This window comes from Anguilla rostrata, chromosome 12 (assembly GCF_018555375.3).
Source record: "Anguilla rostrata isolate EN2019 chromosome 12, ASM1855537v3, whole genome shotgun sequence".
NCBI classification, from domain to species: domain Eukaryota; kingdom Metazoa; phylum Chordata; class Actinopteri; order Anguilliformes; family Anguillidae; genus Anguilla; species Anguilla rostrata.
This window is the reverse complement of record NC_057944.1, coordinates 26,286,780-26,312,372: the sequence shown is the minus strand read 5'-3', so window position 1 is coordinate 26,312,372 and position 25,593 is coordinate 26,286,780. Positions and strand designations below refer to the sequence as shown.

The 25,593-nt window shown below is 45.9% G+C and overlaps 1 protein-coding gene across 3 annotated transcripts; it reads right to left on the bottom strand.

Moving 5' to 3' along the window:
- Positions 1–19: 19 nt before the first annotated feature.
- kiaa0753 (KIAA0753 ortholog) lies at positions 20–25,593 on the bottom strand. Of its 3 annotated transcripts, none has more exons than XM_064303634.1 (18): positions 24,748–25,593; positions 22,787–23,059; positions 22,184–22,436; positions 21,482–21,591; positions 19,820–19,882; positions 19,274–19,495; positions 18,834–19,029; positions 18,221–18,369; positions 17,940–18,088; positions 17,577–17,741; positions 17,065–17,154; positions 16,211–16,298; positions 15,991–16,062; positions 15,139–15,309; positions 12,197–12,278; positions 11,732–11,837; positions 4,101–4,322; positions 20–1,536 (listed from the first exon to the last, which is right to left on the bottom strand). In XM_064303634.1, exons 1-18 carry the CDS (start codon positions 24,868–24,870, stop codon positions 1,383–1,385), a joined length of 2,688 nt encoding a protein of 895 aa, XP_064159704.1. In that variant the 5' UTR covers positions 24,871–25,593; the 3' UTR covers positions 20–1,382. The 3 variants fall into 3 exon arrangements, with proteins under 3 accessions (XP_064159704.1, XP_064159705.1, XP_064159706.1); XM_064303635.1 differs by having other exon boundaries at positions 17,940–18,073; XM_064303636.1 differs by having other exon boundaries at positions 1,394–3,827.

The window sequence follows — 25,593 nt, the reverse complement described above, 5'->3', positions numbered from 1 at the left end:
CAGAAGGACAGGTAACAAGTCAAATATTGAAAAATGTATTAAAAATATAAAATACATGGTTTTCATTTATAATAAATAAGGAACATTACAATTGAACACAATTATTACACAGCAAACAAGAAAAAGTAACCTGCTTGAAGGAAGGAAACTGAAATTCAAACATTGAACTGATGGAAAAGCACACAGATTTGGATGTGCTACACTCATAAATTATTACATACTCCTGAATATTAGCCATGTCTGCGCACTATACCCCCCCCCCCCAACTGAAGTCATGGGTAAGATACAATAGGATCCCATTAAACTTTCTTACACCATCTCACTTAAAACAGGATCCACTATTTGTGATGGCACATTAAATAATTAGACCCTTTTCAGAGACTGGACCCTTCCATTTTTTTTCCCAAAACAGTACATTAACATCCTTCTCATTTAGCGATTAGCAAATTACACAGAAACTGTGTTCCTAATGTTAAAAAGAATACACAGGGACTCTACAAGAATATTTTGGTCTGAATGCACCATATTTGTTTTGTTTACAGGTTTTGTAACAGCCAAATTTATGAATCAAAAAGACCTCAATTTATAATGGGGGGGGGGGAGGGGGGAACAAATTCTCTCTCAATGTAAAAGCACGGTAATATTTCTGTAGACTGACAGAGAATGGACTTTAGGGATAGGTACCCATGAGTCAGCTGGAAATGGCGGGAGAGTCTGCTCCTGACAGGAGACGCTGTGCAGTGGGGGAATGAGGACTCCACTCAGCGGGACCAGCTTCTCCAGGACCTGGCCAATAAAAATGACTCACCACAACCCCCCTCCACTCTGCACTGCCTGTAACACATGAGTAATCTTCAGCCCATCTTCAGCGGAAGAGTCCAGATCAGCTTACTTTCTGTACCTGAGAGAAACTTACAGGCGAGGAGAGGGAGTCAGTTCACAGGAAACAGCTATAGTTGGAGTCCCCTGCCCTGGTCCTGGAGCACCACATGCTCTCTTATCAGCACCCAATAGACATCAGCCATGTCTTGTCCCCGGAAACGTTTCACATGGCCTGTGACGTTTGGTTGTTTACTATCACTACTATCAGGTATAATTTTTAAAAAGGAACACAATGAAAGACCACCTGTAAGGGCCATGGCGGTTATTCTTATTATGCTTCAAAAAAAAAAAAAAAAACAGCAATTCAATATATTGTGCAGCCCTAGAAAATACAGACTTCATTAGTGACCTAGAGAGCTAAAACTTCTCCGGCTGGACAGGATAAATTGCACCTAAAAACAGCAGCAGTTCTATTGGCTGTCCTTTGCTGCATTGTGTTTCTATTGGCTATCCTTGGCTGTATGATGTTTCTATTGGCTATCCTTGGTTGTATGGCGTTTCTATTGGCTATCCTTGGCTGAGTGGGAAGTGACAGGCGATTGGAGGGGCTGCAGGAACTCGGAGGTGAAGACGGCCTCGGCATACTCCTCACACACGTCCTGGAACTCTGCAGCAACGTCAGAAAGCGCCTCGTCCATCAGCTCTTCTGCCAGACTGAGGGACAGAGGGACAGAGAGACAGATCAGCAGGACAGAGTGACAGAGACAGATCAGTGGGACACAGAGACAGACCTCAGAGGGACAGACAGACAGAGGGACAGTGTGATGCAAAGAGAGGAAACAGAAACAAAGAGATAGAGACCAGTATGACAAACAGACAGATAGGTACAGAGATCCTTACTAAACAGACAGTAGTAACAGTCTAGAAGAGTATTTGAGAGAGATTCGCTCTCTCTTGCCATATGTTCAGAGTAATAAGGCAGGTGTAGAGGAAGCTCACCCCTCTGGGAGAAAGCTTATTTTACAGCCAATTTAAGCAGTGTGTTTCACTGACACCAGAGAGAAGAAAACTACTCTAAAAGCCTTTCCTTTGGCCCATTTATGGAATTTCCTGAGGCCAGTCAAATCCTTTTAGTTTCCACTGGGGTGTATGGAGTGCTTACTCTGCTCTACCCTGCCCAGGCCCACCCCACCCCACTTATCTCTCAGTATCTCCCATGTTCCACAATCAGCACCATGGACAGTGTCCAAAAGGGATTCACCACCACGAAGTGGCCCAAGGTGGTTCAGCACCATGGACAGCGGCCCAGCATGGTTGAGCACTGCCAGTGCCACAGTGATTGCAGCAGTAGTTCAGCAGAAGCCAGCTGTCCTCTATACTCACCACCAGCTGCAGTCAGTCAGGGGCTCATCTAGGTGCAACATAAAAGGGCCTCCACCCAAGTGATGGGGATCTTATTCCCAAAATCCTAACCTGCTCACCTGCTAAAGTTAACTTTCAGAGAAAGGTTCAAAGCTAGACACACCAAAGCATTAACCCAGAGACTTCTCAGCCTCTACAGTCCTCACCAGCTCCAGTCTGCTGTACTTTTGGCCGATAACCTCACACTAGAAAAATTTAATAGTACAATTCATTATTTTCCAGAACATTTAGGCATTTGCCATTGTTTTTTCATAACTGGGAAACTGCACCAAAAAAAATTTTTTGTTGTTGTTTAATGTTCTGAGAGTTTAGGACAGTCAGGTAGGCTAGTAAACATGCAAGGGTTTCTAGTTAGTGTGATCTCTTCATGCCATTTTAAACAGTCTCCCAGAGGCCTATCTAAGGTCACCTTACTGCTGTTTGTATGCACTAATAAACCTCCCACGGGTTATACTGGCAATCCACACTGTAGTTGCCCTTATTAGTGGACGGCTGACACAGGGGAAACTTCCCAATTTGCCAAACTCTGGACGTATGAAGGGTAACGCAACAATAGAATACGACTGCCGCGCCACTGTTGCCATGACACCCCTTAAAATCTGCATAAAGGCTGCTAGGCTAGGCATTAAAGCAGCAGAACAAGAAGCTGCAGACTCTCAGGAATCTCACATAGGCTTCTTTGATGCACTGAACTGAGATCATTTGAAATGAAACCCAATTCCAATGCACAGCATGGTTGGTGGGAGTGACATCATGGGCAATCTCAAGTGACAGCTCTGAGAATAATCTGCTGCAGCAGAGGCTGTACTGTGTGAATGCACGTAAATGCACCAAAAAGACTGAAAACGTTACTGTGGAGACCAATACCAATATGAAAGAGACATAGAAGATCACACAAATACTGCAATTCACCATAAGGCACGCTAGCAGCTTCCCTCCATGACAGTCACTAAAATACAATAGGCAATACATGTTTTAACCTGGGACATACAGGTCCCAACTGTGCAGTACACACTTTAACCTGGGACATATTGGTCCCAACTGTGCAGTATGCATTTTATCCTGAGACATATTGGTCCCAACTGTACAGTATGCATTTTAACCTGAGACATATTGGTCCCAACAGTACAGTATGCATTTTAACCTGAGACATATTGGTCCCAACTGTACAGTATGCATTTTAACCTGAGACATATTGGTCCCAACTGTACAGTATGCATTTTAACCTGGGACATATTGGTTTTACCTGTGCAGTACACATTGTGGGGGACATACAAGAGAGTCACCAGGCAGATAATATTATGCAGCTGCATAAGTTATTTTTCAGATAAAAATGAACATTTTTTACTATTGAACATTTTCATTTTTAATTTAAAATATGAGGTTCGTGATAATGTTGAAACTTTTATTACTTTTATTTGTTTGTTGCACAATGATATGGGGATCAAATTAGCTCAGGCTAATGATTAATGTAAAACAAGCTTATCAGGATTGCCAATTGCCAAAGGTTATGACTGACAGGATTGGGAGATAATGAGGACACAACATACAGCAGAGGTGATGCGTTTGATGCACTGTTGATCCTGCAAATTAAGTGAAAATGTCAAGCTCAATAAGTCGTCTAACCATAATCATTATTTTTATATATATCGTTTTTACCAGCCACAAGCAAAGCTGCTTAATAATAAAGTTAACAAGCTGAATTATATAGTTTTTAAATCAGTATTTGTTATCACTATACCAATAACTATACCGGATTTATATTGTACTCAGAAATCCCGAAAATGTGAGAATTTGGAAGTTTGGATGATTCTGAAGAGAAGTTGATTCAGGTGTTTGGGCTGGGAGACACTCACCTGTCAGCGATGGCCCAGGGATTGAAACTGCCCACAGCTTCGTGAGACACCAGACGCAGGTATGACTCAAAATCCTGCCTGTACGCCAGCATGCTTCTCTGCATGCTGACTGGCAGGGACAGTGGGATGGCTCCGCCTCTCTCTACTGTGGGTGGGTCCGCTGCTTTAGTAGGGCTTGGCAAGGGGGAGGTGTCCTCACTCAGAGAGGACTCAAAAGCAGCCCTGTGGAAGAACGGAAGGAAGTTTAAAAATGAGATTAAATGATCTTACGGCTGATAGGGGTTCAGAGCTTTCTCTCTTTCTCTCTTTGTTCACATATTCACTCATCTAATGCAAATGGACTGCAGTGGCCCCCTGGGAGAGCCCACTGAACCTGTGAATAACTGAAGCCCAATGAATACATTAACCTGCAGGGCAGTTCTACATATTTCCCACAGCCTGCAGCCCCTTTGCAGCTCCTCCAATCACATAAAGCCTCCCCCAGGAGCCAGCACACACAGGGGAGGGGCCCATCGCTCTGACCAACACATACAGGGTATAGATGAGGCCCCTGGCTCTAGCTGTGGTTTAGTGAGGCCCCTGGCTCTAGCTGTGGTTTAGTGAGGCCCCTGGCTCTAGCTGTGGTTTAGTGAGGCCCCTGGCTCTAGCTGTGGTTTAGTGAGGCCCCTGGCTCTAGCTGTGGTATAGAAGAGGCCCCTGGCTCTAGCTGTGGTATAGATGAGGCCCCTGGCTCTAGCTGTGGTATAGAAGAGGCCCCTGGCTCTAGCTGTGGTATAGATGAGGCCTCTGGCTCTAGCTGTGGTATAGATGAGGCCCCTGGCTCTAGCTGTGGTTTAGTGAGGCCCCTGGCTCTAGCTGTGGTATAGATGAGGCCCCTGGCTCTAGCTGTGGTATAGATGAGGCCCCTGGCTCTAGCTGTGGTTTAGTGAGGCCCCTGGCTCTAGCTGTGGTATAGATGAGGCCCCTGGCTCTAGCTGTGGTATAGATGAGGCCCCTGGCTCTAGCTGTGGTACAGATGAGGCCCCTGGCTCTAGCTGTGGTACAGATGAGGCCTCTGGCTCTAGCTGTGGTAGATCTACAGAGTGGCAGCTCCACTCTCAGTCAGACCTGCCTGCTGCCAGACAGCCTCCTGTTCCAGCACACAGCTGCAGGTTCCAGTTGCCGAGTTTAGTCCAGTACGTCAAGAGCCGGTCGGACAAATTGAACAATCATTTCCATTTTATTGCAGCTGCAAGGTGCCCTTTTCCTACATCAAAGACAATAATTCACTGAAAGAAATCGAATGGCATCCGACACAGTGTGGGCGCTCTCCGGGGCTTCAGAGCGCGGCTGCACTCAAAGCTGCCAGCTCAGTGAAGACTTTAAAAGGGAAGCGGCGGCCATTTTTTCCCTCCACAAACAGAAAAGTAATCTCTTACATTTCTGCACGGGCTGACACTGGCCGTTTCGCTGCAGCTGTCAAGGCTGGGCCGCCTGAAAGACAATGCGTCCCGGAACAGGAGCGGAAACAGCGAGGGCTTGTTCATCCCTCTAACGGAAAAAGCACAGCCAGCGAGGAGCCCTGCGTGACTTATGCACCCCACACTTCATCTGAGGGGCCCTACCGGGGCCCGAGGCCACCAGCCGCCCAGCAGACTGCGGCCGACAGCCTCCCGCTGATCTGCCTTTGCGGTTCAGGAGAAAAACAGGAAAGGCATTAGCTTATATTCAGCGCCTGGTCTTAAAGGGAGAGTCCAAAACATGGGGAAAATGTTTACCCTCTGCAGAGGACAATACAAAACCCAGAGCAGGGCATTTCCAGTGCTACACTCAGAGATTCTGTCCCTAAACATTAGGCTAATTACTGATAATGGATATGTTTAATATGAATGTGTATATCTGCATTCAGCCTTAAGGCTGTCAGCCACTGTCTTTACAACAGTAAAATCACTTGTATGTGTGCACGCAGGTACTTGTGCTTATCAATCAATCAAGTCTGTATTTTCCCTACTTTTACATTGTACACAGCCATTTCTGCTTTTCAGTGCCTAAAGCTCACCTATTTCACCACAAAGTGTTTTTCATCATTTTCACCTATGAGGTCAGTTTGTGCTTAAAATTTAAACAATCAAGCTACATTCTGTATATTTTATTACTACAGTAAACAGAAGTAACAAGCATTCAACAAAGAATGAAAGAGAATTGCCAAAATGAGCCTTCAAAACATTCTGCTTGAGTTTGAGAATAAAAACATGAGTGTATTTTCTCAGTAACTGACTGCAGGCTGTTGACTCGCATTCAGAATAAATATCCTTGAGAGGGTGGGTGGGGGGGGGCGTCTGCCAGCCACTCACTTCAAGGTTATTCCTCACAAAATAAATGCGTGCGTTCTCAGCCAGGCAGCCGCTACTGCGGCGCGCGGCAGATCAGGGAGGAAAGTGCGTCAGAGCTGAGCCGAGCTGAGCTGAGCTTGGCATGGCCGAGAGTTAAAGGGGACTGGGGGAAAGCCAGCCTTCCAGAAGCTTCCAACGCAAACGAACAGTCTGACTGCGCCCCCCGTGTTTACTCCTCGATTCTCAGACGCTTTGGCAGGGGGCATGGCAGGAACCTTTGGGGCTCCCTTTAGGGTGAAACTCCCTCCTGTGACAATACTGTTACAAAGCTCAAACAACCCAAAGGACCTGTACATGAGAGGGTAGTCCCCCCCTTTCAAAGCCCTTCTACTGAGTGAGCACTTCCTCCTGTAGGCACTGAATGCCTTCTTAAATGCCGAGAGTGAGAGAGAGACCAAGAAAAAAAAAAAAGAGAGAGAGAGACCTCCTCCAGACTGACAGCTCAGAGAAGGGTATGTAAAGTAAGAGAGATGAAGGAATGCTGGGGTATGGACAGCGTAAGTCAGTAATTATTGTACTGGCTCAAGCTTTGCAAAGCCAGTAAATCTCTGTCAGGGTGCTGATGTTTTTAATTCATTTAATTTACCTCAATGTTCTGGTTTTAACAGGATTTCCCCTGACCCTCCGAAGTGGGGGTCAAATTCTTGAAATTGGTACGTTTGTGGCGCTCTAGTTGAGAGGAAGGCATTTTCCGTTTGTGAAAATCACCAGATCCCTGAACAGCAGCGTTTCTCTGCCTCGTTACCTTCCACTGGGATCTGAACAGATGCCTCTGCAAAAGGTGCACGAGCTGAAGCCCCAATTTTCACTGCAATTTCCCAAATCACCTGACCCCTGTTAAGCACTTCCCATGCACCGTCGGGAACCCTGGGAATCCTTGGTCTTGCCCACTGCACAGCCTGTCCGTGGCCACTAAGGAAAACCAGGGCAAACCGCAGACACCAATAAAGTCTCTGAAAGCTCGGTAAACATCCCCCGCCCCCCGGCCAATCTGCCCTTCTTTCCTGGACTTGCTTTCAAAGTCAGCTGGAATGTAAATGCACAGTTCAGATCTGTCAGCAGTTCAGCGCTGCTGCTAGCATGAGAAATACATCCAGGATCAGGCCTTTCCCAGCTGTGGTTGGTACGGAGAAGGTTATCCACGCTTTCATTTCTTCTCAGCTTCATTATTGCAATTTTCTGTGCTAATGCCTCAGCTAAAATGCCTTAATCTATCAGCAGTGCATTTCAAATTCAGCTGCTTCTGGAGCTTGTTAACAAGCAAATAAGAGCTCTCATAAAACACCCATCACACCTCACTACACTGGCTTCCAGAATAATTTTTCATTTTACTAATTGCTTTACAGGCAAGGCTAGTTCTAGTACCAGCATATATTGTAGATCTCATGAAAGCATTCAACTCCACCACACACCCTTAGATCCTCTATAAAATATGTCCTCATCATCCACGCCAAAAATATTATATGAACAGGGGCATTCACAGCTCCAATTTTATGGAGCAGTTTTGTCAAGGTAATGCGTCAATGTACAGCAAGGACTCCTGTACAAAGAAAAGGCAAGAGAAGCCTTTATTTACTCTCCACTCCAAATCAGACTTCATGCAATTCCTTAAACTGCACACACTCACAACAAGCTCAATAATGAATTCCCTTTATATTCTTTATGCAATGGACTTGACATTTTCTGAGTTCACATCACCAACACTTCCCATTAAGATGCAACTGCTTCCTGATCACGGTGATAAAGTCAACTCCACTGCTAGAGGTTGTCAGATCTTTGGTGTTCAGATTATGGCCCCTGAGAAACAGTGAATTGACTACAATAGTATATTGTTTCTAAGAATGTGGCCTGCCCTCCCCCCCATAAACATCAAAGTGACTGTGGCAATTTAAAGTCCGCTGACACCCTCTAGGCAGGCAATCTATGGGTCTCGCCTCCTGCAAAGAGACAAACTCTATATCGGCATGGCTACATATTCCTTCAAGTTTGAATGTAATCTGTGACATTTAAGTGAAATCAACAAGTAAAAGTCTTAATGTCTATACAGGTACAGGTATATAGTGATTGGACTGTGCAGGTATATTTTTAGGAGCACCACACCGATTGGGCTAAGCAGGTATATTTTCAGGTCTTCCACACTGGGAGTTGTTCCCCCCCATACAATAACCGCAGATAAGACTTCATGTAACTGCTGTCAGTTTTCTAAAAGGACACAGAATAAACTGAAATAAACTCTGATCTGATAGTAATGTGATCAAGAGACCCAGTTTACCTCCCTGGGATTAAAGAAGTCTGGCCATTTTTAAATGCAGATTCATTTTATTATGCCAATGTGCAGTACAGCAGCATGCAGTCCCCTCCCAAGTACCAGACCGTAGCTATACAGGGTTCAGTACAGGGAAGCTTGTGCAAAGACAAGGGGAATGTGCTTTTTAGGTGCACCAGGTGCACCACACGGAACTGCCCTGCGCAAAGCAAGCGCTGCATAAATTCACAGATCTTTACATTGCCTGGATGCACTCGTCTAATCAGCGTTGTCCTCTGTGTCTACCCAGGTGGCATAAACAGCAGTGAAGCTGCATCATATAATCTCCCGAAATGTGTAAACAAGCAGTAGTTCTTAATCACAAATGCTGAATTCTGTGGTTGGGCTGAAAAGCACAGAAATCAAACTTTGATTTAAATTATTTTTTAATAAAAAGTTTTGATTGCCTAATCACGCATGTACTCCACGCTCATCATAACCGCTCACGAGCTGTGGACTCAGGAGAGAGCAGAGGGACATGGGCTCTCCTCTACAGCAGCGCTGTTTTCCTTTTCCCCTTCAAGCACTAGTTCTTAATTATATTTAAAGATAATACAGCCTGGTGCCAACATCAGCAAGAGTTTGGCTGCATGGTTCTTGTTTTATTGAGCATGGTTATATTAATCATAATCATCCGAGTAGTATGCATCTTAAATGATAATAAATGAGTTTCAGAGAAGCCATTTATCAAACCTTGGACAGCGAGCAATCTGGTTCATCTACAGGAAAATTATTCTAGCCTATGCAGTCATCAAACAACAATTTCCCTTTGATAATTTCATGAGCATCAGCAGATTTGTTCCGCAATGCTCATTTTACATGCCGTGTACACAAGTGCGCACGTATAGCACACGCACGCACGTACTTTACAGAAATTACAAGTTTGCTTCACTGGGCTTTATACAAACAGCCTCTGGGGTGTCATCTTCACAAGTTCACTACATTGAGCACTGTAGTTAATCCAGTACTTAAGGAGGCTTGTCCTGAGATCTAGCTGTTTCAGAAGGCCAAACAGAATGTCCTTTACAACAGGGATAAAAGGACCCCATTTCTACCCTTTCACCACCTATTTGGAAGCAGTTTAACCAGGGGTGACACCATTTGTTTGAATGAAAAATATAAAAATTTTTAAATGGCAATTCAAAATAATTGCCATAATAGTAACGGGTGTGTATAGCCTACATGTTGCGCTATTGGCCAATAGATTGTCACTGCACCTTTTAATGTTTGTCATCACAGTAACAGTGCAAAACAAGCTTTGATCTCATATCAAAGCCTGCGCTTCTGACAGTCATCGGGATCAATACAATGGCAGAACCACTGTCAAAGTGTAAGAGATGGTTAACATTTAGCACATTTATTTTCCACAATGCTACTTTATAACCCTATCCACCTACTGCTCATGTTTATATGCTAGCACTAACAGTGAGAGCACTACCGAGTTCATTGAGCATCAAGATCCTCAGCTGCAGAACACAGCAATGAAAACATTTTGTACTTAGCCAACATTTTTTGTAACTAGCAAATATCGCAATTAGACAACTAAAAGCAATTCTGGTGCTTGGACTGAACGCACTACAGGAAAGGTGTGTGTGTGTTTATGTATGTGTATGTATACATATATGTGTGTGTGTGTGTGTGTCTGTGTGTGTGTGTGAGAGAGAGAGAGATAACAGTTTGTTAGTGTGCATCTCCAGTAGCAGTGCACTCCTTGTCTGTGTGTATTCACTGAGACCCCACTGAGTCCCTTGGTGAACAGGATGCTGTAAACAGTAGTAATGAGAGTTTCAGCTGCACATAATGAGCTCTGCACAGTAATCAGGAACTGTGCACAATACCAGCTTCCAAATGTAATCACACATTAAAAATGCCTGAAAAAGAAAGTTAGCGGACTAAAACAGAGCCAAATAACAGTCTCTCAAAACCTATTTGTAATCAGCAGCCATAATCACCACCAGAACTCAGGAGTAAGATTAAAAATACCCAAAAGAAGAAGACCACACACTCCCTCTAGTGGATGTGTCACAAACTATACCAGGGGTGCACAGTGAAGACCCAAAGAAGTCAATCCATGGTTTTTGAAATTTACATGATCATATAAAATACACTGTCAAATGCAAACAATAAATACCAACACCTTTTTCATACAGGCCTAATTACACTGCATTGTTGCTGCAAGCAACACAACACCACGACCTTTAGATTTACACCATTATCCGTCAGATATTGAAAGCGAATTTTCCTCCCAAAAATGGACTATATTTATCATGTCACCACGACTGCTTTGCCCCGAAAAATGAATTGCCAAGGGTTTTGTGTTACCATCACGTAATATTGGACATTTATGTGACCATACCATGAAACTGAGTGCACAATCGTGTGTACCATGTATGGGCATGCTGTAACAAAATGTAATGTAACAAAATTCTCAGCAGCAGATTGATCCCATTTCACGTCAATGAAGTGTGCCTGTCTGTCAGGCAGAAGCCGTGTGAAAGAGGGATGAACAGGAAGAATTTCAACTGATGTATTTTTTTAAATGATGCACATTTTACCGGCATGGCCTCTGTGATCAACTGGTTGATCACGATTGACGTATCCCTGTTCCTGGACAAAAAATTTTTTGTTTTGTTTATTGCTTTTCACAATTTCTGCATGTGTGTGTGTAACAGAGAGAGAGAGAGCAACAAATGAACAGAGAGAGAAAGTGAGAGAGAATGAGTGCATATGCGTGTAAAAATAGATTTACCCAGATGCCACAACTACTGGAAACAAGGTACAAATTCCTCTCCCAGTTTTTTTTTTTTTTTTTGCTTTAACAGAATGACACCAGATAAATATGACAATGTAATGACCCACATAAAATAGGCAGTTGATAAACAGCACTGGCACTACTGAAACGGGTATCCACACGCACAGAAAGCAGAAGAGGCAGGTAAAGGCGGTGCACTCACCCGGCCTCCACAGGGCCCTCCAGCACAATGTCGGCAGCAGTCCCGCCCCGCAGGGCCGGCCTGGTGAGACGCAGGGGCCGGGGGGAGGACGGCCTGGGGTCTGGAGCTGAGGAGGGGAGGAGAGAGATATGAGCAGGGGAGAGGAGGGGAGGGGAGAGGAGGAGAAGAGGGGAGGACGGAAGGAGAGTATTAAGAAAAATGGGCTGACATCGCACGCTCTGGAGGAGAACATGTGCTCGTTTGCGCCCTCCTGAATCAATAGCACATGTTGCAGGAGTGAGCGCCAAATAAATACAATTTAGAAAATTGGAAAAAGAAAGGGGAAAGGTATTTTCAAAAAGGTAGGAATTATATAAAAAGGCTTTCCTTTTTCCTTTTTAGAATGCATGGGTTAATCAACATGTCTGGATTTGGCTTGAGAGTCTGATGTCTGTTGAGACAGCTCTGCTTTCATCATGCACTCACCTGTCCCATCATCCTTTGCGCTGAACAGAAGGTTGGAGTATGAAATGCCGGCTAAGCGCAGACGCACCACCTCCTGGTCTTTCTGTTAGTGAGAGGAAAGTGTGTGTGTGTGTGTGTGTGTGTGTGTGTGTGTGTGTGTGTGTGTGTATGTGTGTGTGGGCATGTGTGAGAGAGAGAGAGAGAGAGGGCGGGAGAGGGTAGAGAGACTCATTTAAGCACAGGCAGAAATGAGCAGTCAGGATTACATACAGTAGTGCATAAATACTTATTCTAAAACACATTTTCAGAATTTAACACAGTCAAGTTACTCTTTATAGATCTGTACAAACACAATTAGGATATAAAAAATAAAAAAAAAAACACACACACACACACACTCGTTAGTGTCCTTAAAGAGACTAGCAAGAGTCCTTGAAGAATAGCAACCATAAATATGGAAAAAATGATGTAACAAGCTCAAAGAACACCAAAACACATTAAGAATTAATAGATCATGTGCAGCAGTGGGAAACGACAACATGCTTACACTTATGTCTCCCCTGAATTACATCTGTATTATCTTCCATGAAATACATTACGATACAAAATACAATATACATAAAACAACATGTGGCTCTGACCTCTGAGGTCATGAAAGCCATTGGGTGGCTCATTCATCCCCATTTAAAGTCACACACTGCCCCTGATCCTGATCATCATCGATTTGAATACAGAGCGAACAAGACAATGAACGATGCAGTGAATCTGGCTCTACATCATGTCCTCAATCACCTAGACTCAACAAACACGTTCATAGATTTCAGCTCTGTGTTCATCAATCAAACCCCTCAAGCCATTACAGATGCTACAACACATGAAGATCAATGCCACAATGTGTCTTTGGATTTATTTATGACTTCCTGACAGACTGCACACAGCACGTCAAAGTTAACAACATGATGTCATGAACCAGCTGCGTGCTGTTCCCACCTTTCATCTCATCACGACTCTGTCCAAAGCCTGAAATATGCAGACGACAACAATAATTGGTCTCATCACGGACAATAACAAAGACCATTATCGCAGGGAAGTGAACAGGGTTATTGACTGGTGCAAGGAAAACGATTTAGTATTCAACACAAAGGAAAAACAGAGGAAATGGTCATTGACTTCCATCAGAATACCAAATAGCAAACTCCCATAAAAACAGACCATGAAAATATCGAGCTCCTTCAAATTCTTTGCCACCTATATCACCAATACTCTAAGATGGGACCTTCACACAGAGCACCACCTTAAATAGACTGCAACCATAGATAGCATCCTCACACAATCCGCTTCTGTTTGGCACGGTAACCATATCCACGCATGAGGAAGAGGCAAGAGAGGGTGGCTAAAACAGAAAAGGTGATCATGGGACGTGACCTCCCAACCATCAGCACTCTACCATCAGACCGGGTCCGCAGAGTCCACAAGCGCCAGAGACTGTTTACACCCAGGTTTCCCCGTTTCAACGTCTCCCCTCAGGCAGGCACCTCGGGGCAAACACCACCAAATCCTCCCGCTTTTATAACCGCTTCTTCCACACAGCAATAACAGTCACAAACGCTCATGGACTGCCACCCCTCCCACCCAGTCATTAACCACTCATCACTTTCATTTATTCAAGGCTGGCAACCTGCACTTGTGCCAATTTATGTGCTGCATTTCTTTGTATTTTGTGAATCGATGAGCTGTATTTGTGCTGTCGATGGGGTCCCCTGTTATCTTCTGTATGTACCTGCGAGCTGCTGTACCAAGATAAATTCCACTAACTCAGTCGCGTGGTAATAAAAGCACTTGACAATATACATTACTTTGTTCTGTCTATGCAAAACACAGTAACGCATATTATCAAAGCAATATTACTTTGACAATAATGCGCAAGGATGCTCAAGATAGCAATGGAGGGAAATAAAGATTTAATGGTGATTCGCTGTCAGACAGACAAAAAAGTGCTGTAAAGAGGTGAGACTCTTCCTTGCAGTGGCCACTACACAGTACTATCTTTGCTCCGTTTGCTCATTGTGTCTGATGTCATATCCCAGGGCCCACCATTAATAAATGTTATACATGTAAAAGTAATGGGCCTACATGCCTATTTGGTGCCGATTTTCATAACTGGATTCATCTCAATAATAGTATGTGCTGATTCAATGTGAGGCATGACTGCCCTATAAATCAAATAAACATGGTTATAAGCTAATCTTGAGGGAGCAAGATGAGCCCATTTGTCACGTAGTACACCTGAGAAAAAAAAGCATTGTGCACGTCGCATGTGTATGTAGTGCATCATGATAAAGGCCCTGCGCTGTCATCTACACACAGGGCCTTCCACATCTCCCAGATGACCCTGGGTTTGAGCCTTTGATGGAGCGCCTGTTGTCACTGACGTTACCATAATGGGAGAAGGAGCGCTCAGCATTAACACTGTTGACAGGGGCCATCAAACATTAGAATCCAACTAACAAGGACGAAAATCTTGACCTCGGGAGGTCTAGGCATACCCCTGGGGGTACACATGCCCCACATTGGGAGCCACACTTAAAATGATGGGCAGTGCATCCCTGCTTCTGCAGAATGGATTACTCTGGTCTGAATTTATACAGACGGAACATTTTCTGGCAGGGGTGGAGCTAGCCTGTCATACATACGGGTGTGAGGCATTATGATAGATAAATGATGATAAATAGAGCACCATGATTAGAACAAAACAATGGAGTCTATTTTTAAAATCCAATACATTTCAGCATCAGCTCTGGTTAAAAAATATATTGAGTATAACCTCAGTTAATGCCTAAAAAACAACAGTCTTGGTTGACCAATAAGAATCATGACCAAAGGAAGACAGACATAACACACACACGCACAAACAGAAACACACACTCAGGTGCGCACATGCAAACACACGCGTACACACACACCTCCATCTCCTCCATCCTAAGGAGCATGCTCTCCAGTGTAGGGGCCTGCAGCAGCTGTAGAGCTCCCTGCTCCAGGTCCCTGCTCCTCTCTGCAGCCCACAGGGCCTGAGCCGTGTCCTCCAGCACATCCTCCAGTATGGCCTCGCTCAGCAGCTCTGCGCTCACTGCGGCCTGCAGGGGGCGACGGCACAACACAACCAGCATTCAAGAGGGTATTCCGCTCTAACGCACACCAAAATCTGTATACTCATGTCACACTCTCTCTCTCGCTCTCTCTCTCACAACACATGCAGGCTATTACACTCACGCACACACAATACCTGCAGGTTACTGCACTCACAGACACGCCGTGTATTCAAGTTATTACTCATACAAATCGTATATTCAGGTTATTACACTCACTCACATACCACATACTCAGGTTGTAACATTAAAATAAACGAACTTCCATTCAAGTTATAACACCCAATGTTGTATTTCAGTATTAGCCTGTGCTCCACAGTGTGTTTCAGTATTAGCCTGTGCTCCACAGTGTGTTTCAGTGTTAGCCTGTGCTCCACAGTGTGTTTCAGTGTTATACTGTGGTCCACAGCGTGTTTCAGTGTTAGCCTGTGCTCCACAGTGCGTTTCAGTGTTAGCCTGTGCTCCACAGTGCGTTTCAGTATTAGCCTGTGCTCCACAGTGTGTTTCAGTGTTAGCCTGCGGTCCACAGCGTGCTTCAGTGTTAGCCTGTGCTCTACAGTGCGTTTCAGTGTTAGCCTGTGCTCTACAGTGCGTTTCTGTGTTAGCCTGTGCTCCACAGTGCATTTCAGGATTAGCCTGCGTGTTGCAGAGTGTTTGAGAGTTACTCACTCTATCAGTAGCCTGTTCACACAGCCGATGCCTCAGTGATCCAGCCTTTCTGTCCCAGGACTCCCGGATCTGCTGTTAAGAAGAGACCAGGAGTCATTGACTTCAGTCCTGGTAAACTGGACATGTGCTTTACAAAAATAACCAATTTATCTGTGTGTGTGTTGAGTTTACAGTTTATAAACGTGGCACGGTAATGTTCCGCAGTGTTCAGGTGTACTACCTGTGCCTGAGTCAGCAGAGGCTGAAGTCTGTCACGAGCTTCACTCTCTGCTCTCTGTGCCCAGAGTGTCGGGGAGCCCACCTCTTCCCTGCAAAACACACACAGCGGCCGTGCACACACACATGCATATACACAAACACGCAAACACACACACATATACACACACGCACACACACACGTACAAACACGCACACGCGCACACACACACGTACACAAACACACGCACACACACATGCACATACGCACAAACACACATACACACACGCACACACACACACGTACATAAACACGCATACGCGCACACACACACATACACAAACATACACACACACGTACACAAACATGCACGCACACACACACATACACACACGCACACACACGCACGCACACACATACACAAACGCACGCGCGCGCACACACACACACACACACACACACACACACACACACACACACACACACACACACACACACACACACACACACACACGCCTGATTACACAGCTGTGAGCCAGGAACCACCCGTACAGTAATAGCTTCCTGGAGGCAGCAGTTTAGAATATGATCAGGCAGGTGCCATATCTCCATTGTTTAATTCATCTTTATCAGCTTTAGTCCTTTCATCACATAGGTACCATTGGAGGAGATACTGGGATGATTCTTTCCATTAGATGAGACGCTAGACTGGATGCCTTTTCACATGTTTGCCTGTCCACTGGTAATTTGCATGACTACATTCAGACACTATCGCCACATAATAATCAGAAAGACGGTCACTGAAAGTCAGCCATCAGTAGTCTGAATGCGTAAAGTGTACGGACGCGGTGGGAGAGGCAGGGTCAGTGCTGCAGTACCTGAGTCTGCCGATCCGCTCGGACTCCTCCTTACTGAGCTGGCCCAGCTCCCTCAGCCTGCGCGTGGTCTCCTTATCCACCCACGCCTGCCTGAGAAACGTTCCCACATTCAGTATGAAGAGCCAACCGCCGGAACATCAGCGCCAGCAGGCCACACTTCAGCCGACGTGTACACTTAGCACCACCACACCGACAGTGAAAACAAACTACAAGTCCCAGTCTACCCTTTCAAAATTATGTCATTAACCAAGGTTTTAATAAAAACAAAACTGTAATCTATTTTAAATAAATATTTTTATCACATTACCTGTGTATGTTCAGAGTGCATACATTTACGTAACAAAGTGGGAAAAAAAGACATTTTTATAACCTTCATATAAACAGTAATATAAACACCCAGAGCGCAATACCTGCCTGCAAACACAGCGGCCTGATCTAAAAGCACCAAGCAGGGGTAGGGCTCTGAGATGACAGGGGGGTGACTGAGCGGAAAGGGGGCCAGAGCGACTCACCGGACAGCTTCACTGTGCGCTTCTCTCCTCTGCTCCGCGTCCAGGCCCCGGGCCCCGGGGGCGCTGGGGGGGCTGGGGGGGCCTCGCTGCTCCCCCTGGCCCGCAGACTGCTTCAGCTGGGAGAACAGACACCGGGGCTCCATGCTCCTGGGCTGGGGCTGGGCTCTGAAAGACATGCAGGGCATAAGGGGACGGCGTACGGGGAGAAGAGGAGAAAGAATCCCCCCAGTCAGCCGCACAGGAAACACGCGAGTAAAAGCATCTGTTAAAAGAATGTCATTTTAACACAGTAACGTAAAGCAACGTGATATAATGTGATGTCACATAATGTAACGATGTACTCAAAATGGTGTCTGAGCTCACAGCTGTGGAGGAGAGGCGTGTGGAGATGTGGGTATCCAGGGGATGGAGGCGTCTTTCTGCTGCATCTGGGCCTCCTTCAGACGGGACGAGACCGTTGGTTTCTGCACCCTTCCGTCGTTCAAGGGCGTGCGCTTCTTCAGAGGCGAGATCTGAGAAACAGATCTTTTCACTTTCTTTTCACTTTTCAGCTTTCTTTCATTAAACCCCAAACACCTCCAGAACAAATCATATCAATAATGTTATCCGATGAATGCGCCCTGTACGATTCCCGCCGTACTCACCTTGGGCTTCTCAGGCTGCGGAGGGCCTCTGTGACTCCTGGGAGCCCCGCCCCCGAGTCCTCGGGCACGAATGAGTCTGTCCAGCCCCGCCCTCAGCACCTCATCTCGGTTCAGAGGACCGTCAGGCCAGGCTGCTGGCAATCTCCTGTCTGATAGGGGACAACATTATCCCTCCAAATGGGCTGGCCCTTTTTACGAGCAGCAGGTTTGAATGAGAGTACGCACATAGCGCACCTGGCAGATTCTTTTTAAGAGCGGCAGGTTTGAATGAGAGTACGCACCGTCGCACCTGGCAGATCTTTTTCAGAGGCGAGTTGAATGAGAGTTTGCACTATGTCACCTGGCGATTCTTTTTAACGCAACAGCATGTTGAATGAGAGTTTGCAGGTAGCTCACCTTGGCGATTCTCTCGAGCCATGTTTGATGCGAGTTTCGGCATAGTCTCACCTGCAGATTCTTTTCGAGCGCAGCATGTTGAATGAGAGTTTGCACATAGCGCACCTGGCAGATTCTTTTTAAGAGCGGCAGGTTTGAATGAGAGTTTGCACGTAGCTCACCTGGCAGATTCTTTTTACGAGCAGCATGTTTGAATGAGAGTTTGCAGGTAGCTCACCTGGCAGATTCTTTTTAAGAGCGGCGGGTCTGCGGGGCCCGGCGGGGCCCCTGGCGGCTGACGCTCTCGGCGCTCGGGGAGGGGAGGCGCTGTGCTGTCGGCCCCCAGGGGACCTGCGCCTCGCTGGAGAGCTGCTGCTCGCCCTCGGCTCTTTGGGCCTCCCTCTCTCCTGCTTAGTGAGGGCAGAGTCCAGGGCCTGCAGCACACAACAGCCTTAAACACATTATAGCATTATAGCAACACAGACAAATGCATGCAATAGCCAAACTAGCTATATAACAGGAACAGTTCAGACCTTCTCCAGCCAGGTCATTAACTAATGAATATCCATGTAAATTTGAGAATGAGCAACTGACACTTTTCCCATTCTGACATTTAAAAGGATTTATAGGTACACCATTATTATGCAAAGAAGTGTAGAGCAAAAACCCCAGGCTGACCTCCACTTTCTGCAGGATGTCGATAGCCGTCTCGGGAACGGAGGACCCCAGCCCCGCCTCCACCTTGGCCGAACACAGAGACAGCTGGCGAATCAGCTGCCCCAGCTCCCTGTAATGGGACGGCATCTTCCTCTCCGATTGGTCGGGTAGCTGACTGATGAAGACCTGTATGGCTCGGACGGCCCCTCTGTGAGCCGCGGCTAGCCTGTCCACTGCTCTGGACTGCAGGGGAGAGGGAAGGAGGAGAGAGAGAAACAGAGAGAGGGAAGGAGGAGAGGGAGAGAGAGAGACAAAGACACCTTTACCTGACACAGTACACTGTGAGGGAGCTACAAGGCTGACAGTCTGATAGAATAACAGGTTACATTTCTACCAATAACCTGGCAGGTTAAGTAATTAACTGAGGTGAAACCAGTACTTCCCAAGGCCATCAGTTTAATGTTTCTGGACTGTCACTGCCCTCGCCTCTGCACGCAGAAAAGGGTCTTCTGTCACACAGACACCTTCTCTGTACCAACCTTCCGGACTGCTGCACAAGAAACCTACCTTTTTTGTATGCTTTATCTTCTGTGAGCGCAGCTTGTCTAAATCTTCTTGAATCCCTTTCACCTGCAGCAAAGAAAGAGAAAATAATGATTAGAGCACAGACAAAAATCCACAAATCACTGGAAACCATTTCTGATCACTGCAGTGGGTGTGTTAGCACTCAGGTCACTGCAGTGGGTGTGTTAGCACACAGGTCACTGCAGTGGGTGTGTTAGCACACAGGTCACTGCAGTGGGTGTGTTAGCACACAGGTTACTGCAGTGGGTGTGTTAGCACACAGGTCACTGCAGTGGGTGTGTTACTACGCAGATCACTGCAGTGGGTGTGTTACTACGCAGATCACTGCAGTGGGTGTGTTAGCATAACAGTCACAGCAGTGGGTGTGTTAGCATGAAGGTGTATGTTAGCATGTAGGTGACAGCAGTGGGTGTGTTAGCACACAGGTTACTGCAGAGGGTGTATTAGCATGAAGGTGTATGTTAGCACACAGGTCACTGCAGTGGGTGTGTTAGCACACAGGTCACTGCAGTGGGTGTGTTAGCACACAGGTCACTGCAGTGGGTGTGTTACTACGCAGATCACTGCAGTGGGTGTGTTAGCATAACAGTCACAGCAGTGGGTGTGTTAGCATGAAGGTGTATGTTAGCATGTAGGTGACAGCAGTGGGTGTGTTAGCACACAGGTCACTGCAGTGGGTGTGTTACTACGCAGATCACTGCAGTGGGTGTGTTAGCATAACAGTCACAGCAGTGGGTGTGTTAGCATGAAGGTGTATGTTAGCATGTAGGTGACAGCAGTGGGTGTGTTAGCACACAGGTTACTGCAGAGGGTGTATTAGCATGAAGGTGTATGTTAGCATGTAGGTGACAGCAGAGGGTCTGTTAGCACACAGGTCACTGCAGTGGGTGTGTTAGCACACAGGTCACTGCAGTGGGTGTGTTACTACGCAGATCACTGCAGTGGGTGTGTTACTACGCAGATCACTGCAGTGGGTGTGTTAGCATAACAGTCACAGCAGTGGGTGTGTTAGCATGAAGGTGTATGTTAGCATGTAGGTGACAGCAGTGGGTGTGTTAGCACACAGGTTACTGCAGAGGGTGTATTAGCATGAAGGTGTATGTTAGCATGTAGACAGAGAGGGTCTGTTGCACACAGCTTCACTGCAATGGCTGCTGCACAAGAACTACCATGCAGTGGGCGTGTCTAATCTCAACCCGTTCACTGCAGCAAGAGGAATATGATTAGAGAAGAAAGATCTATGAACATTTAGGATCACTGCAGTGGGTGTGTTCAGCACAGTACTGCAGGGGTGTTAGACAGCATGCAGTGGTTGTCAGCATGAAAGGTACGCAGTGGGTGTGTTAGCACGAGGTCACTGCAGTGGGTGTGTTAGCAAAAGGTGAGTGCAGTGGGGCCGGTGTGTTAGCACGCAGGTCACTGCAGCGGGTGTGTTAGCACGTAGGTGACAGCAGCGGGTGTGTTAGCACGTAGGTCACTGCAGTGGGTGTGTTAGCACTCAGGTCACTGCAGTGGGTGTGTTAGCACGTAGGTCACCGCAGCGGGTGTGTTAGCACTCAGGTCACTGCAGTGGGTGTGTTAGCACGTAGGTCACTGCAGTGGGTGAGAAAGGGTCAGCATGCAGAGTATGGGTAGATTGCAGACCTGTTGCTGGAGCACATATATAATACGAGCAGAGCGGGCTGCCTGCTCCTGTCTGCGGATCTCCACCCGACGCTCCTCATCTGGGTCCAATCGCTCCTCCACATGCTGTCCTGCAATACACAACACACTCAACTGAATACAGCTCATTCAACTGAACATAGTGCACTCAATTGAACACAACAAGCTCAAGGGTAATACCAGAGGGGGAATCTTTTCAATCTTAACATCCCACATCTTTCTGATATTTGACTCCCATAATTTAATCTTGTAATGGTATACTCTGAACCATCATTTAAAAAATTAGGGACAAAGTGTCCATTTTTACTCCACTTTTGGCCTACCCACATCTACTTTTGGGACCTACAGTTTGACAACCGTAAACTGTAAAAACAGTTGGTCTTATTGTAATCGCAAAGACTTGCTCTACATATTTGGGACAGAGCTCTTATAGCTCTTATAGCTCTTATAGCTCAACTCCACCAAGCTCAGCTCTAGCGAAGGCCCAGTTTAGTTTTTAAATATATGGCTTCCGTAGTTTCTTCAGGCCTCCACATTCCATTCACCTCAGCCACTGTCTGAGACGCCTCTCAATGTATATTATATAGTCTAAGCTCTCAATTCCACAAAGATAGACACAATCAGATGAAAAATAAGTCACGCATCACCACAGCACTGTCACACACTCACTGTCACCCTTGTTACCTCTGTTAGCCAGCTGTTCAATCCTCTGAATGTAGGTCCCCAGTTCTTTCTGCAGCCTGCAGATCTCTTGACTGAGCTTGGCCTCCTGGCCAGAGGCTTTGGGCTGAGGGCCTGAGTCTCGGGTCGGGGGGGACAGGCCGAGCTCAGTGCCGGGAGGTAAGGGAAGCTTCTGCGGCGTGTACAGCAGAACCTGGGCTCCAGACCGGGTCCCCTTTGGGCCTGCTGCACCTCCTGCACTAACAGCTTTATTCAGCTTCGGAGAAAAGGTAAAAATACAATTAACACGATTTCCCAAGGCTACATTGTAGTACACATGGATGTCCTGCGGCTTTTTCTAGAAGGCATCACCAAAAACACGATTTACATTTCAGTTCTTGCTTTGCATTGTTAATTTGCACTGGGAAACTGCCGCCAAGCAGCTCCACTTTTGACGATCTAGGACTTTTTAGCCTTTCCGTCAACTGAAAAAAATTGGCCCCAGGAACTGACAAGCAAATTTTAGCCAAAAACATGGCCCTACTCCACACAACAAAAGTGCTTGAGTGTTGACCCTGAAATAAAACCAGCAGTCAAACACACACAATAGCGTTCGGTCTCCGGTACCTTGCGGTGGTCTGCGCCCTGGGGTGTCTGTTGCGGGGGGGAGCCCAGGATGGACTCCTGCCGTCTCCGCTGCAGGTCCCTCCGGGCCAGCCTGACTGCCGCCTGCAGCCGCTCCTCTGACAGGGCGGAGAAGCAGAGCGAGCTACGGACGCTGTCGCTGCCGTTCTGCGACGTACGCCCCGTGACCAGCTTCTCGATTACAATGGGCGCCGGGGGGTTCACATGGGTCACGCGGTTCGAGGTACTGGCTGGCAGGGCCTTGTTAAAGAGCAACTAAGGAAAGCAAAATTACACAGAAAATTAGTAACCAGTCATCTTTCCTATTATCATAACATTGTACCAAAATCATGAGAGGACATTCAGCATTGTAAATCTCCGTGTATCACAAAAATACTGCTAAAACCTACTAGCTAGCATTAGCTGCATACTATTCCTAAGAGCAATATGTTAATTTTCTCACAAGACTGGGATGGAAGGCTATCCAACTGCAGTGCAAAACACACACACACACACACACAAATATTTACGCAGTGGTCACTTTAACAAGCAGCAAACCATGTGGCTGCAACTCAATATAAAAGCATGCACGGTGAAGAGGTTTAGCTGCTATTCAACCAACCATGACAACAGGCAAGATGAGTGGTGACTTAAGCTACTCTGACCATGGTATGATTGTTGGTGCTAGACCTGACGCTTCCTGCATCTCTAGGGGTTTTCATGCACTACAGAGTGTGGAGTTTACAGAGAATGGTGCGATAAACAAAACATTTCAAGGGAATGGCAATTGCATGGGGGAAAACATCTTAATGAGTGAGGTCAGAGGAGAATGGGCAGACTCATTAAAGCAAACAGAAGGGCCACAAATGCCCAAATAACAGCTGTTTACAACAGTGGTGTGCAGAAGAGCATCTCTAAAAGCAACGCACAACCTTGAAGCAGACAAGCTACAGGAGCAGAAAACAATGCCAGGTTCCACTCCTGTCAGCTTAGAACAGGAAGTTGAGGCTACAGTGGGTTAGCACGTGATCACCAAAACGGGATGATTGAAGATTGGAAAAGTATTGCCTGGTCTGACAAATCTTGATTCCTGCAGCATCATGCTGATAGTAGTCAGAATTTGGCATAAACAGTGCAGGCTGGTGGTGGTGCTGTAATGATGTGTGGAATGTTTTCTTGGCACACATTAGGCCCCTTAGTACCAACTGAGCATAATTTAAATGCCACAGCATACCTAAGCATTGTTGCTGTCCATGTGTATCCCCTTACAGCAGTCTTACATTCTACCATTTTCCAAATGGATACTTGATAATGAGCCATGTCAAAAAGCATGGAACATCTCAAGCTGGTTCCATGAACATGACAGTGACTTCCATTTACTCCAATGGCCCGGTCATTTGGGATAAGGTAAAACAGGAGGTTTGAAGCGTGAATGTGTGGACAAAAATCTTCAAGAACTGCGTGATGCTACAGAGTTAGCATGGACCAAAATCCGCAAGGAATGTTTTCTGCAACTTGTTGAATCCATGCCACAAAAAATCTGGCTGTTCTCGGGGAACAAAAGAGGGCACACACACACACAAACCAAATCCAGCCAGAACAATCAAGCCAAAACAAGAAAAAATAATTATGTCTTCGTCCCAAGCTCTGTTGGTTCCCGATTTCAAATTTCTTTGTTGTTGTGCCATTTGCTTTTAAAAAGTTACAAGCAATGTACATTTCCTATGGGATTGCTGGCTCTCTGGCTTCACGGTCTCTCTCTTTGGAGTGACACAAAGGAGAAGGCTGAAATGAACAGATCCTTTGAATGAATTGAATGTATACGTAACTTGGATTTTTATGTTAAAAACGTTTTTGCTGAGACACATTACACCGCTAATCTAACGTTATTCGTATTATTCATGCTGTATTGGATTCTTACTTGGATAAAAATGTTAATACTAAAATGTTAATACTAAAGTTACCTGAGTCTGTGGATATCCCTCATTCCGAGTCTGAGCCGAACCAGAGGCGACCCAAGAGCCATTTAAATGGCCCAGCTCATCAACGCAGGTCAGCTGGGATCGTATCCGAAACTTGCCAGTCATGTTTCTGTCTTAGTTAGCTACCTGTTCGCTATTGTGCCTTACGTGAAGAAATACTGAAGAAACGGCAATTACCGTTGATGTAATATTTAACATTCGTCCAAATACATACCTTATCGCTAGCTAGCTAGCTAGGTAATTTTAGTTATCATAGCTTACTAGCCAGCAGCTACGAAACATTTAATTCACCCTGTTGCTAGGACCCTAGCTTACCGCCTAAATTAGCTTATTTGCAAGGCATCCTCTTGTCAGACATTGCACAATTGTTTGTTGGCAAGCAAACATACTGAGAGGAAAAATCTCCCTCAGCCTGTTAGTTAGTCTAGCCAAGTAAAACGAGCTAATACAACGTTAACTTACTTTACTAGCTAGCATGGACAGTTAGCTCTTTTAAAATATAAAGCTAATACGCAATTAAATAGGAATTTAGCAGAGAATGAAAGTTTATTACTTCAGTAATGTATATAGCTAGATAGGTCAATAGCTACATTAAAACTTGCGGCCGCTTGCTAGCTTGTGATTACTAGGTAAACTTCCCCAACGTTCAGTTTAAAACGCCGCCATGACAACACTGCTTGCGCGGCATGTATTTTGCCCTGAGCAACTGATCCAAGATCAGCCTACCCAACTTCAATACGAACCGCAAACACTGAAAATGCGGCCTTGACTTTGAGAAAAACTGATCTCGAATCAGTGTTCTGGAACAGACGCTAACCGCGCCCACCT